The following is a 15,762-nucleotide window of genomic DNA, read 5'->3' as shown; positions in this document are numbered from 1 at the left end:
CTCTTCAACTCTTCCATGTTTATACTCATTGGTACACCTGTGATCACTCCTTTACAACCACCATTTCGTGCTCCCACCCTCCCTGTATATTCCACCTTGCATTTTCCTATCTCTTTTAGCTTGAGTGCTTTCTCAAGTTGTTCCTCATTCGCACATCTTACCAATAGATTGCCATCATTAAAGACTTTTGCAAATACTATTTCCCCTACCTTATTTGCCAGAGTTGTTGTTAGCACAAACGGGTTAATTTTCTTCATGTGTCCTTGAGCCTTCTCATTAAACCCAACACCTCCCCTCTCAACTTGTTCATCTTCCTTACTTTCAGCACTCTCTCCACTGTCATTTCTTATTCTTTTATTCCCTTTGTCTTGGTTTTCATTCATCCATCCCCTCACTATCTCCTTATTCCTTTTTGTTTCTCCCTTCACAATAATCCATTTCTCCCCAGCTGCCTACCTCTGCTCCCAAATCCCTATCTCACTCCTTCTCCACTCTCTTTCCCTCAGTCCCTCCTCTCACCTTGTCTGCCATTACCAGACCCAGGCAACCCGCTCCCAGCAATTCCCACTCCTTCCCCACTCTCTTTCCCTCAGCCCCTCCTCTCACCTTGTCTGCCATTACCAGACCCAGGCAACCCCCTCCCAGCAATTCCCGCTCCTTCCCCACTCTCTTTCCCTCAACAATTTCCAAACCACATTCACACATGCACCACCACCTTCCAACCTCTCAGCCCAGCCCACAACCAACCCAACAACACCGGGAGGTTTCTCTTCGTGAGGGTTTCTGGGTAAAGAGGCAGCCATGGGCGATAGTACCGGTGTTGTTCCGTACATTCGAAGGAAGTGCAAGCGGATGTATCTCCTGAACGTCGCCATGCTCCACTATGTAAATCCGAGGATTATGAACTCCGAACGAAAATATAGTTCCTAGTTAAGCTCGGTTGAAGAGTTTACCTTCCAGTCAGTGATAATGTCAATTAGTGCTGTACGGAAATAAAACCTTCCATCGGATTTAGTTCTCTCTGGGTCAATAACGATATGAAACACCTTTGCCTCGATGACAAGTGACTTCTGGCTTTCAGATCACAAAGGTGCCGCACTCCAATGAGAATAACCACTGCCCTCCACTATATATTCATTGGCATTGCCATCGATGGGTTCATCACTGTCAATCAGCAGATGGGGGGGGGGGGCGATCCAAGTAATTAGTAAATCTCCAGGATCGTACATGCAGTAACACGTGATCTTTGTAGTATTGTGGAACATGACCAGAACTTGAAATAATCCCGAAGGAGAGAGACAAATTGGGCCAAGTCACAGGTTGATTGAAGTCAGAAACTGCCCATTCTCATAAAGACAGGGATATAGTCAGATAATTTGATGGTCAGTCAGAGTGTCTGATCCGAGCCTTGTTAGAAGATGAGTGCTTATGGAAACATGGAAATCTACAATATAATACACAGTGTGCCGTCCATGTAACCTATTCCAGAAACTGCCTCCTATTTCCCAACTGCATTGCACTCTGTGTATTCTGAGCTCCATGAAGTTATCTGAATCTCTCAAAAGACTGCATAGTATCTGTCTGTACTGTCATCGCTGACTGTGTATTCCATACACCTGCTACTCTGTGTGAGAAACCTATCTATGACATTCCAATCGACCAAGCACCTTAAAACAATGCCCCTTGTGTTTGCCAATTCAGCCCCAGGAAAAAGCCTCTGGCTGTCCACACGATCAATGCCTCTCATCATCTTTTACACCTCTATCAGGTCACCTCTCATCCTCCTTCGCTACAAAGTTCACTCAACCTATTGTCATAAGGCATGTTCTCCAATCCATGCAACATCCTTGTAAATCTCCTCTGCACTCTTTCTATAGTATCCACATCCTTCCTGTAATAAGGAAACTGAACAGAATACTCGAAGTGGGGTATAAATCAGGTCTTGTACAGCTGCAACATTACCTCACCACCCGTGAATTCAGTTCCATGGTTGATGAAGACCTTCTTAACAACAATGACAATCAGCGCTGCAGCTTTAATTGTAAAATTGACATGGACCCCAATATCTCGCTGATCCTCCACACTGCCAAGAGTCCTAACATAATATTGTATTCTGTCTTCAAATCAGGTTGGATAGATTTTGGCATAGTAGGGGAATTAAGGGTTATGGGGAAAAGGCAGGTAGGTGGAGATGTCCATCGCCAGATCAGGCATGTTCTTATTAAATGTTGGAGCAGGCTCGACGGGCCGGACGGCCAACTCCTGCTCCTATTTCTTATGTTCTCACCACAGACTATAATCTCTCCTGAAATACTCTCCTTCTCCCATTGATGTCTTTTGCAAATATTTTTACAGGTTTGAAATGGCAGAACACTTGTGCATGGGAATCTCAAACACAACAACACATCAGTTTTGCTGAATGACTGGATATTTAAGGAGTGACCAAATATTTTCTTTGTAACACCAACACCTCTGTTGTCGATCCACAGAGATGAAGAATTATCTCATAACATCTGGTAATGTGTTCTGTCACTGAAATCAAGCATTCTGTTGTAACTCAGTGAAATCCACATGAACCGGGGTGCTGAGAACACACCAGCATTTGTTCACTGGAGATCAGTTCTACTGCATTGATTGTAGAAGGGATTCGAACGTCTGACTGTCTGAATTGCAGAGAATTGATCGCAGTGAGATATCATTATCCTTCTCTCAGTGTGGGAGGGGATTCACTCACAGCCTAACCACAGACACACCGGTGAGTTCACAGTGGGGAGAGGCCATTCACCTGCTCTGTGTGAGGGAGGGGAACTACTCAGTCATCGAGCCTGAAGATACATCAGCAAGTTCACACCACAGTGAGATGTTCCACCTGTTCTGCAAGTGGGAAGCAATTCGTTCCATTGTCGATGCTGAAGATATATCCTAAAGTTCACCAGTGAGAGGACATTGTCCTGCTCGGATGGTGGGAAGACATTCACACACTCAACCAGACCACAGTGACACCAATGAGTTCACACCGGGGAGAAGCCATTCACCTGCTCTGAATAGGGGAAGATATTCACTCATTCGTCCACACTACATAGACACCAGCGAGTTCACACTGGGGAGAGGCCATTCTCCTGCTCCTGAAAGGAGTCAAATCACCTGCTGCAACATCAGTTAGTTCACACTAGGGAGATGCCATTCACATGCTCTGAATAGGGGAAACGGGTTAACTCAATCATCTCAACTGAATGAACAGCAGTGAGTTCACACTGAGAAGAGGCCATTCACCTGCTCAGACTGTGGGAAGAGATTCACTCAGTCGATTCACCTGCTGCAACGTCAGTTAGTTCACACTAGGGAGATGCCATTCACATGCTCAGACTGTGGGAAGGGATTCACCCAGTCATCTCAACTGAAGGAGCATCAGCGAGTCCACACTGGGGAGAAGCCATTCACTTGCTCTGAATGTGGAAAATGATTTGCTCGGTAATCTGAACTGAAGGTACATCAGCGAGTTCACACTGGGGAGAGGCCATTCACCTGCTCAGACTGTGGGAAGGGATTCACTCACTCGTCCAACCTGCACAGACACCAGCGAGTTCACACTGGGGAGAAGCCATTTATCTGCTCTGAATGTGGGAAGGTATTTACTCAGTCATCTGAACTGAAGTCCCATCAGCGAGTCCACACTGGGGAGAAGCCATTCATTTGCTCAGAATGTGGGAAAGGATTCGCTCGGTCATCTGTACTGAAGTCACATCAGCGAGTTCACACTCGGGAGATGCCATTCACCTGCGCAGACTGTGGGAAGGGATTCACTCACTCGTCCAACCTACAGAGACATCAGCGAGTTCACACTGGGGAGAAGCCATTCACATGCTCTGAATGTGGGAAAGGATTCGCTCAGTCATCTGAACTGAAGTCACATCAGCGAGTTCATACGGGAGAGAAGCCATTCACCTGCTCTGACTGTGGGAAAGGATTTGCTCGGTCATTTGAACTGAAGTTACATCAGCGAGTTCACACTAGTGAGAGGCCGTTCACCTGCTCTGACTGTGGGAAGGGATTCACTCACTCGTCCAATCTACACAGACACCAGCGAGTCCACACTGGAGAGAAGCCATTCATATGCTCTGAATGTGGGAAACGATTTGCCCAAACAGCTCAACTGAAGTTACATCAGCGAGTCCACACTGGGGAGAGGCCGTTCACTTGCTCTGAATGTGGGAAGGGATTTGCTCAGTCATCTGAACTGAAGGTACATCAGCGAGTTCACACTGGTGAGAGGCCGTTCAGCTGCTCAGAATGTGGGAAAGGATTCATTCGTTCATCTCAACTCCTGAGACACCAGCAAATTCACACTGGGGAGAAACCATTCATCTGCTCAGAATGTGGGAAGGGATTCACCGATTCAGTTCATCTGAAAGAACATCAGTTTGTTCACACTGTGGAGAGGCCGTTCACCTGCTCAGACTGTGGGAAAGGATTCACTCGGCGTTTTAGTCTATTAACACACCAGTTAGATCACAGTGAGGAGAAACCATTCATATGCTCTGAATGTGGGAAAGGATTCACACAGTCATCTCAACTGAAGGAGCATCAGCGAGTCCACACTGGGGAGAAGCCGTTCATCTGCTCTGAATGTGGGAAGGGATTTTCTCAGTCATCTCAACTGAAGTTACATCAGCGAGTCCACACTGGGGAGAGGCCATTCAACTGCTCTGAATGTGGGAAAGGATTCAGTCGTTCTTCTCAACTCCTGAGACACCAGCGAATTCACACTGGGGAGAAACCATTCATCTGCCCAGAGTGTGGGAAGGGATTCACCGATTCAGCTCAGCTGAAAGAACATCAGTTTGTTCACACTGGGGAGAGGCCATTCACGGGAAATGCGGATATATAAAAAATTATTTTGAACCTAAGTAACCTCTAGATAAAAGAATAATTGGGACTGAACAGGAATTTTTGAACTAAAGTAAACTCTGTCTTCAGCAGTTAAGAAACTCAATGGCTTATACTGGTTTCCTTTTAATTGTCAGAGGGACATTGAGAATTTGATAATATATATTGTACTCGTGTTTGAGTCAGGACTCATCGATAAGGTCAGCAATGAACATCGGTCTGGAATGAAGTCAGGACCTTGCAAAGGGAATAGCTGATAAGGACTGGACTGTATATCCATCTATATTCAAGCCTTGAGTTAGTGCACTCTGTTATCTAAGACATTAAGTTTTGCACCAACAGACTTGGTGGGCGTACCAGTTCTAATAGCAGCTTGCAACAGTGATGTATGGGACTTACTATGTATGAATATACTGCTGTAACCTGACTGAGAGAGTCCAATTGTCAGATGGTTGGCAGCACTGACATGCCTTCCCTCTGATAACTGGGTCTCAGACTCTTGCAAGAGAATGCAATAAACTGTGGTGCCGAGAGGAAACTGGTCTCCCGAGTTTAACATTGGGTGTCACGAACAGGATCCCAATACAGAGAGTGCGAAGCAGACAGACGGAGTAAGCGGCCGGACCACTCCGGGGACTGTGGAGACCGACCAGGTGCCCAACGGGTATTTCACCTTTTGTCGCTCACCGTCAGTTCCTGTGGAGGCACGGTTCCTCGCCGAAGGCTGCTTGCATATCTTGACGGGATCGGGAATGTCTCTGTCGGAAGACTTGTATAAGGTAGGCAAATTTTATTAATTGAGTAGGAGGCGGTACCGGGTTAATTTTACTAACTGGGCAGGAGACAGACGTGCTGGATAAATTTATCAATTCAGCACGTGGTGCCTGCTGGGTAAATTTATCTTATTGTTAATTGAGCAGGAGGCTTTGTGCCGGGTAAATTACTTAGAGAGTACGGAGTCGAGTGATACGAGTGGGCCAAGAGCAGCCCAACACAACGTGTGTGAGAGTTTTCCAGACAAGAAAAAAGATTTGTGAATTTTGACTGCAGCGCTGAATGAAAAGATTGGGGAAAAGAATGTGGCCACTGGGCGGGAGCCGGCGATATCACCTCTTGAGAACACGCAGTAAATCTGATCTGGAAGATGAACTGTGGGAAGAAGTGGAAATTGTTGAAAAGGCAATGGAAGGATAAGGCAGATGCAAAGTTGAACAGTACATGATGAGCAAGTTGGAGGGATAATGCGTGTGACAAAGGGAGAGAGGTACGTACTGCAGAAGGTTGGGAGACGCTAAAGGTGGAGTGTGAATGGGTGAATGGGCGCTGAAAACGAGAGCAGGAAAAACAACGTCAGCAAACCAAGGCTGGCCTAGACAGGAGAGAAGGGCAGGAACGTCAGTCTAAAGTTCGAACTGACAGGGAAACAAGGGATCCCGAACCCATGTTTGGGATACCGATACTGTTTGAGGATGGTGACCGTGATTAGGAATGAGCACCCACCGTACTCCCCCCACCATACCAGGGGCCGAGTGCACCCGAGCCCCAATCCGCCCAGTACTCAGATACGGTGGCCACTCGGGTAAAGCAGCAGCAGCGCGGAAGGGGAGGCTCTCTATACCCTCAGATCCAGAAAGGGAATACCGAGGATTATTCCGAGACAGGGAGGGGAGAATCCAATAAAAGCCAAGAGTTAATGGCTCCACAGAGACAATTGCCCACCCGAATGCTGCCTAATCCATGAGCAGCGGAGGAGGGACAGCCCTCAGTGATTCCTGTGTCTGCACCCTGGAAGCCTCAAGAAATGACAATGATCATGAATCCGGCCCCCGATAGAAAAGAAAACCCAGCACAGATTGCTCAGTATGTCCGCAGTTCTATACAAATGTATAATGTGACCCCACAAGATTCACTCAGTCTCTGCTGCATGATTCTCTCAGCTGATGAGGGGCGGAAATGGAAGGCAGAATTAAGATACCAAACCTTTCAGGGAGTTACAGGTGGGAATCCATGATGAGAATGAACAGTCTGACCAGATTATTCAAGCCTTGGAGAGGGATCTCCAACAAACTGTAAGCATCACTAAAGTACTTGAGTCCAAACATAACCCTGGGGAATTGGGACCAGACTATCGGAGAGAATTGTGGCCCGCTACGCACTTTTGCTGGGGACAAAACCTCTAATACTGGTACGGAACGCATATGGAATTCCAGGGGGACCCAGTGTGAGGTTTCATTTACAGCCACCGCCAGTCTGGGGTGTAATCTAGCAGAGTGAGACTTGCTGTGTCCGTTGCAAGTGGAGATTCTATACACAGACTAGCGAACAACCGGCAGCTTCCCCAGTTACCGAATCCCCCTCCAGCGGTGGGCACTGAATCTGGACTCCACTTCGTCTGAACCCTCTCTGCCGGAGGCCGACCCTCATGTGACCCCTATGTGGTGCTAAACTGAGGAAACTGATATTATGCACCCCTCGAGGGACAGAATTTCAAAGTCACCGTGACTGGTGAGGCTAAAGGAAAAGTGGGCAGTGCATTACTGGCCGAAGTTCCAGGTTTCCTTTGGTAACAGACAGGATTCGTGCTTCCCCAGACCACCATTAGGATTTGCCCTTGGTTCAAGCTAAAGAGCGTGGGTTTCCTGCCTACTCCCTGACGAAACAAGCCTCTAGCACCAAGGGGGACTTGCAAGACTTGGCCACGGGCCACCTCCGATACTGGAAGGAGTCAAAGGTGAAGCCGGGACATCTGGTAAGACACTCTTTTAATATTGACCAAACCCAAGACGTTGTACCACATCTCTGGACAATTTCAGTCCATGAAGTCGGCTGCACGAAGTCTCCCCCCCCCCCCACTGTTTGGATCACCGTGAAAGAAGGACAGTCTCTCCCACCCCTTCCGCATTACCCCCTCAAGCCCGAGGCAACGTTTTCTGAGGATGGAAGGTCTCTGGTAATCCAGCGAGGAATCGATGTTCTGGCTGTGTGATAATGAGGGACAGTGACGTAAGCCTCTTTCGAAACAGCTGTGTCCGACCAGAAGGCTGAGCTGCTCACTCTGACTTGTGCCTGTATCCTAGCAACAGATTTAAATGAGAACTTTTACACAGTCTCCCGTTATGCACAGACTACGGAGCTTTGAGGGTTTCCTGACTTGTTTTGGCTACCCCGTTTTAACCTACCTTTGCAAACAACTTTCTCAGCACTCTACAGCTCCCTCGAGTTTTGTCTATTATGGAATGTGCAGCCCATATTGGGGAATCTGTTGAGATATCTAAGGGTAATGCCAGGGCTGATTCAGCAGCCAGGCAGACAGCCTCGAATCCCACACGTTTAGACACCTCGGGAACCCAGCAAGCTCCTATCAGACAAAATCGAAGGACGGACATGCCAGACATGGGGGAGATACGTAAGTTTCAGGAGGACGCTCCTGAAGGAGAGCGAGGTCCCACATGGTTTGCCACCTTGAACCGCAGACCAATTTTTGGGTGGCCTCTGCAGGTCAGGTCTGTGTTCCCTCTGTGTTCTTACCTATTGTGATAGATTATGTACATAATTGTACACGCCTGGGCAAGGAGGGAATGGTTGAATAGTTAATACATTATTACAATCTTGCTGGCACTCTGATTTCCAGAAAGCAGCTGCAAAGCGTGCACACGCCCAGCTAATCCACAGCCACTTCCAGGACAGCAGCGACACGAGGCGCATGTGGGAGGGCATCCAGGACATCACCAATTACGGGACAACATCTCCTGCAGACCAGCTAGCAGATGTTCTCACTGACATCTTCAACATCTCCCTGAGCAGCGTCACCGTTCCAACGTGCTTCAAGGCCGCCACCATCGTCCCCGTACCGAAGACGTCTTCAGTGTCCTTCATGAATGACTACCGTCTCTTTGCACTTACATCCATCATCATGCAGTGTTTCAAGAGGCTCGTCATGAGGCATATCAAGACACTGCTGCCCCGCTCACTGGACCCCTGCAGTTTGCATGTCGTCCCCAACGCTCAACAGATGCTGCCATTGCTATTACCCTCCACCTGGACAAAAAGGTCACATGTTGTTCATAGACATCAGTTCAGCATTCAACACAATCATCCCTCAGAAACTGATTGGAAAGCTGAGTCCACTGGGCCTGAACACCTCCCTCTGCAACTGGATCCTAGACTTCCTGACTGGGAAACCTCAGTCAGTCCGGATCAGGTACAGCATCTCCAAAAGCATGACACCGAGCACGGGGGCGCCCCAGGGCTGTGTGCTCAGTCCACTGCAGTTCACTCTGCTGACCCACGACTGTGCTGCAACACACAGCTCGAACCACATCATCAAGTTCGCCGATGACACCACCGTGGTGGGTCTCATCAGCAAGAACAACGAGTCAGCTTACAGAGAGGAGGTGCACCGGCTAACGGACTGGTGCAGAGCCAACAACCTGTCTCTTAATGTGAACAGAACCAAAGAGATGGTCGTTGACTTCAGGAGGGCACAGAGCAACCACTCCCCACTGAACACTGACGGCTCCTCGGTAGAGATCGTAAAGAGCACCAAATTTCTTGGTGTTCACCTGACGGAGAATCTCACCGGATCCCTCAACACCAGCTCCATAGCAAGGAAGCCCGGCAACGTCTCTACGTTCTGCGAAGGCTGAGTAAAGACCATCTCCCACCCCCATCCTCATCACATTCTACAGGGGTTGTATTGAGAGCATCCCGAGCAGCTGCATCACTGCCTGGTTCAGAAATTGCACCATTTCGGATCGCAAGACCCTGCAGCGGATAGCGAGATCAGCTGAGAGGATCATCGGGGTGTCTCTTCCCGCTGTCACGGACATTTACACTACACGCTGCATCCGCAAAGGTAACAGCATTATGAAGGACCCCATGCACCCCTCATACAAACTCTTCTTCTTCCTGCCGTCTGGGAAAAGGCTCCGAAGCATTCGGGCTCTCACGACCAGACGATGTAACAGTTTCTTCCCCCAAGCCATCAGTCTCCTCAACACCCAAAGCCTGGACTGACACCTTGCCCTATTGTCCTGTTTATTATTTACTGTAATGCCTGCACTGTTTTTGTGCACTTTATGCAGTCCTGTGTAGGTATTTACATTGTATTAAACTGTTCAACCTAAAATCGACTAATGTGATTGGGAAAAGAAAACAAAGTAGAGTTACTGAGAGTGCGACACTGGGACATATTGCATAATCCAACAAGCCCATACTCCAAGCGTGATAAGAGCCCAGATATCCAAAACCAAAAACTCTCTTCCTGAGTTTTCCCACCCGTCCTCTAACACACTTTCAACAACATGATAATGTCTCTGCCCCCTAAAATTAATCAGGTATGTTAATATCAAGTTCAGCTGCCGCAATTGTGAGGGTAATTATCCCAGTTCACCCAGTAAAACCGAAACATGGGACGACTTTACTGCATAACAACACAATCTTAAAATCTATGCTTACATCACATCCAAGCATTTAAAAGTTGAAGATGAAGCTGATACATGCCACACAGTCAGAATCCAGAACAGCTCTAATTAAACAATTCTAAATGATTAACAAAGATTTTCGTGTAACACCCAAGAATATCCACATAGACAGCTGAGAATATTTAATGTTCCTTTTTATTGATCAGTTATTATAACGATGTAGCGCTTCCATGTCCGCTTATTGTCCACCCATATGCCTGAAAATCTTTGTACTGGCACGTCTTCAAGAGTTTGATCGTATGTTCAAATCATCTGCAGATCAATCAATCTTATTTGTAAAACACATAACTTATGTTTAGCTACTGAAAGCTTAAATTGTCATCTATTTCCTTTTTTCAAAGATATTAATAAATAATTACAACTCCATACACTAATATTCAAATTTCTGCCTCTAATCCAGAAAGCTCCTTCATCTGTACATAGTAATTTACCGACGCTATCTCGGAAAATATCATTAATCATATTATTAAATAATAAAGGATTACAAGTACGGTCTTGTACGGTCCCAGTCGCTATCTCATACACACCAGGATATATTTTTCTCACCCTTACTTGCAGGAACCTTCCAAATGACAAAAGAAACAGAAAGAAATGCTGCAATCTCCCCTCTCCTAATTTCCAAAAGTCCTTCCTTCCATAAATATTAAATGCCTTTTCAATGTCAAAAGTACTGTCATTGCAACAACATAATTTAACTGTGCTTTCCTAATATCGTATTCAAAATATAAAACTGAATCCAACTTCATTCTCCCCTTCCAAAATATACTCTGATAAAATGATAAATTGCCTCTCTCTTCAAAAATATAATTCAACCGTTCCAGTACTATACGTCCATAAGTTTACATAAATGAGAGGTTAACCATATTGGTCCAAAACTGGAAGGATCAGACAGGGAGCTCCGGGTTTAGAATAGGCAATACTACTGTCATTTTACACAAGTTGTAAAAATGAACCCCTTAAATACCCCACCTGTTGAATGATATATTTCTAATACATATGCCACATATGTTTAACTCACATTCACAACTCTGTTCACTGCCCTTTGCCTAAGAAAAGCTGGTAACACCAGTTACACCAAGATATCTTTCTGCAGCTGTCACAATAATTTCAATTACCCCAGTAGGACGAGGTGTTTGATCAGTACAATTCACTGTTGCATGGGGCTACTGAGGAGAACCCAAGTGCGGGACACAGGCACGTCGACTGAGTTGGGGATGCTGACGTAGACATGAACGTAGAACAGCAAACCGGAGGAATCTTGACAAGGAGACGGGGTTAACAGGGACTATCTTGAAACGAGAGCTGAATCAGACAAGGGACCGAAGTCTCACACGAGACAGAACAGACCAACAAACTGGCAGCCTGTGATAGTGACGCCATCGTATTTATTTCACAGTCGCTGATGAAAACCAGGTGTACTGTAATTAAGTAAACGAGCAGCGATTGGAAATCTAATGACTGAAATCAGGGTATATGTCAGGGATAAAGGAGGGTAAAAGGTGAATAACCAAACGGAACCATGATAGTACCCCTCCCTCAAAGGGAGACTCCAGGCGACCCCCCCCCCCCCAGGTTCGTTTGCATGGTCCCAATTGGGATCCGAGATGAGAGAAGGGTCCAGAATGAAGGAGTTGGGAATCCAGGATCGTTCTTCCGGGCCGTACCCCTCCCGGTCGACCAGGTACTGGAGACGCTGCGTCTACGGCGAACATTCAATAACCACCGGAAGGTGGACGCCGGATGGTCGTCGACGATACGGGGGGAGGGGGGAGGGGTAGAGGGTGTTCGGTCGGAGGGCACAAGGGGCTGTCAGAAACCGGTTTAAACTGGGAGACGTGAACTGTAGGGTGGATCTGCATTGACGTAGGCAGTTTGAGCTGGATTGCCGTGGGATTGACAATGCTCTCAAACGAAGGATCGCAGGAAGCGGGGGGCGAGATTCTTGGGCTCGTTCTTGAGAGGAATGTCTCCAGCCGAGAGCCACACCATCTGCCCAGGTCGTTACTCAGGAGCAGGGGTACGATGGCGGTGGGCAATTTTTCGTTTACGGTTGGCTGAGCGAAGCAGGGTCGTGCGTGTGTCTTCCCAGATCTTTCGGCACCTTGTATATGGGCTTTGACCGAGGCTTTTCCCCGGGCGCAGACGGAACATGCAGAGACACAGGAACGGGTGTCAGCGTCCATGGCGGGTCATCAGAAATGTCTCTTCAGGAGAGTCAGAGTCCGATCGGTCCCGGGATGACTGGCGAAACGAGAAGTGCGCCCCCACTGGAGAACCTGAGATCGAGCTGAATCGAGTACAAAGAGGCGATTGGGAGATCCGATGCATGGGTCAGGTTGAGTCCGTTGGGCCTCCGTGACTCTGGACCCGATCTCCCAGGCGAGGGCAGCCACTACACAGGATGATGAAAGAATGGTCTCGGGGTTGGGAAGGTCCTTCTCGGAAACGTATTGACCGGAGAGAGCATCGGGCTTCCCGTTCTTGGTTCCCGGACGAAAGGTAAACCTGCACCGGCCAAAAAATAATCCCAACGGGCCTGTCGGGAATTCAGGAGTTTGACGGTCTGGAGCTATTCAAGGTTCTTGTGGTCTGCAGAATGAGGGTTGACCCGATTGAAACCTACCGAATGGTGAATGCCTCTGACAGAGCTGTTGTGGAGAGGATCATACCTCTGGTGGGAGAATGTAAGACTAGAGGACACTCAGATTGGAGGGGCATCCATTTAGAATGAAAGCACGAGGAATATCTTTAGCTAGAGAACAGCGAATCTGTAGAATTCGCTCGTCGTCACAGGCAGCAGTGGGTGCAGTCCTTACGTATATTTAAGGGAGAGGTTGACAGATTCTCGACTGCTCAGGGCATGAACGGATATGGAGAGAAGGATGGAAATGGGGGCCAGTGGCGTACAGTAAATGGATCAGCCATGATGAAATGGCGGAGCAGAAGCGAAGGGACAAATGGCCTAGTTGTGCTCTTGTATTTTATAGTTTAATGGGCTCAATCAGGGCAGATCAATTTCCAATTAGTGACAAGACATCGCACCGGCCCTTGTGGAAGTCGAGTACGGAAACTGCAGAGGCCTTAGCCTGTCTCCAGGAGTATTTAAAATGTCTTTGGACACCTGTGAGGTGCCTTAGATTAGCTTCCATTGTTCCAGAAAGGCTCTGACGATGAGCCGGGAAAGTAGAGGCGGATGAGCCTGACACCAGCGGTTAACTTATTGTCAGACATTCTAAGGGACAGGATATAGAAGTATTTCACAGGTATCAAATGTTTCAAATGTGGAGTTAATGTTAGAGAAATGTATACAATATACATCCTGAAATTCTACTCTTTGCAACCATCAACGAAAGCAGAGGAGAGCCCCAAAGAATGAATGACAGTTTAATGCTGGCACCCCAAATTCCCCCCAGCTCACCCCATCCACCCATAAGCAGTAGCAAAGCAACCATATCCCTCCTCCCCACCCACCACTCTCTCTCCCCCTCTAATAAGGGAAAATGTTTGTCCCCGTTTCACAGCGAGAGGCGGGACCGGACAAACAGCTCGCTGATTTAAGATGTTAAATGACTGTTGTGTTGCTTGTTCCGAGCTCTGTGCCCGAGGAAATCGGGTCTCCGGGCACACGGCCAACAGCCAGCTCGCTGCTTTCGATCTTCCGTCTCCCACGACGCACCGATTTCCTGCAACGGCACCGACCTCGTCTCCACCCGCCTCCAGAGTCACGAAATCCCGGAATACTGAAGGCGCGCTGGTGTTCCAGCCCTCGTCCTTGGTATATTGAATAACGACCAGTCGTCAGACTCCGAGAACGGGTCCCATTCCCGCAAAGAATCAAAGTCAGTTTGTAATTCCAGGTCAGGGTCTTCAAAAGCATCATGAGTGGGAAAATAGAGATATTAAAATAGAACTAGAGCTCTTTCCGAAGTTGCAAACAATGAGTCGCCGTTAGGCGCCATCGTCCTCCTCAGCTCCACGTAACATTGGATTTCAACAGGAATAAGGTAAACTGGATTTGTAGCTGACACCTGGATACAGAGCATGAGTGGCAGTGAGGCAGATTATCGAAACTTGGAGATGGGTTTAGCAGCTGGATAAATGGTCTGACGGTTTTGCAGCTGGAATGTAATGAGGACCGATGTGAGGTGTTGCGCTTTGCTGGGAACAACAGGGTCGGACTCAGACAGTGACTGGTCGGGGATTGTGATCTGCGGGGAGCAGAGGGATCCGGGAATACAGTTCCATAGTTCAGGGCAGGGTCATGAAGAGAGCCTTTGGCACATTGGCCTTCATGATTCAAAGTGCTGAGTACACGAATTGCAATATTATGTTGAAGTTGTAAAGGACGTTACTGAGGACAATCCTGGAGTATTGTGCGTAGTTTGGATCATAGAAAAACGACAACATAATACAGGTCCTTCGGCCCACATTGCGGTGCTGAACCTGACCTTACCATAGACTACCAGGCTTACCCAAAGCCCTCTATTTACTTAAGCTCCGTGTATCTATCCAGGGTCACCCATCTACACGAAAAAAACATCAAGAACCTTGAACGATTAGAGCGGACATTTATAATGATGTTTCCGGGAGGTGAGGGCCCGAGTTGGAGAGGAAGATTCAAAGGGTTTTGTCGTACCTAAACTGAGGCTTTTCCCCTTCAGGTTGGGTGAGGCCTGAATAAGACGTCATAAGTTCCGGGTAAAAGGAAGAGAGTTTAAGGGTAAAATGTGAGGGAACTTCTTTACTCAGAGGACAGTGTGAGTGTGGAATGAGACGCCAGTGGAATTGGTGAAATGAGGTTCCATTGAGACACTTGGACAGGTACATGGACGGGAGGGATGGTCCTGGTGCCGGCCGAAAGTGCCGTCGGGAAACAGACTATCACACTCTGCAGGAGACGATGGGTATGTTGATGTGTGAGGAGTTTGATAACTTTACATCCAATCCCTAAGAATATTCTCCAGAAACGTGTCTACCCCTAACGTGAGTCTATATTTTCCAGGATTATCCATCCACCTTCTTAAATAACAAAATAAGATCGATCAGCGCTTTTCTGAGATCTTACTCGTGGCTACAGAGAACACAAATATATTGGTCAAGTCACTAGTGATGTAATTTCGTGCCTCTCTCAATAATCTGCAGTATATCCTACCAGGCTCTGAGTAAATAATCCACCTTCCTGCCCGATAAGTGAATAAACACTACCTCCTTTGTGGTCCTGTACTGATACAAATTTAAAAGGCATTGTGATTAGGTATAGGATAGGAAAGGTTTAGTCAAAAACTCCTGGAGCAGGGAAAATAACCTTTCAGCACCTGTGCCCATTTGACTATTCAAGCTAACTCAAGCCCAGAGGAAATGGCTCACACGCAGGCAGATGGGACAATTCTGT

At 47.5% G+C, this 15,762-nt stretch overlaps 1 protein-coding gene across 1 annotated transcript; it reads left to right on the top strand.

The window, feature by feature from the left end:
• Positions 1 to 4,883: 4,883 nt before the first annotated feature.
• On the top strand, positions 4,884 to 9,768 carry LOC132385903 (uncharacterized). Its single transcript, XM_059958141.1, has 2 exons — positions 4,884 to 5,666; positions 8,519 to 9,768. Exons 1-2 carry the CDS (start codon positions 5,640 to 5,642, stop codon positions 9,224 to 9,226), a joined length of 735 nt encoding a protein of 244 aa, XP_059814124.1. The 5' UTR covers positions 4,884 to 5,639; the 3' UTR covers positions 9,227 to 9,768.
• Positions 9,769 to 15,762: the final 5,994 nt, after the last annotated feature.

This window comes from Hypanus sabinus, assembly GCF_030144855.1.
Source record: "Hypanus sabinus isolate sHypSab1 chromosome X2 unlocalized genomic scaffold, sHypSab1.hap1 SUPER_X2_unloc_5, whole genome shotgun sequence".
Classification (NCBI taxonomy): Eukaryota; Metazoa; Chordata; class Chondrichthyes; order Myliobatiformes; family Dasyatidae; genus Hypanus; species Hypanus sabinus.
This window is presented reverse-complemented; position numbering and strand designations above follow the sequence as displayed.

What these genes read in the sequence shown, in the direction of transcription:
- LOC132385903 (XM_059958141.1), top strand. Translation starts at nt 5,640, where the DNA reads ATGTCTCTGTCGGAAGACTTGTATAAG. An exon ending in TGTCGGAAGACTTGTATAAG is followed by an intron (nt 5,667 to 8,518) that starts GTAGGCAAATTT and finishes TCTGATTTCCAG; the next exon opens with AAAGCAGCTGCAAAGCGTGC.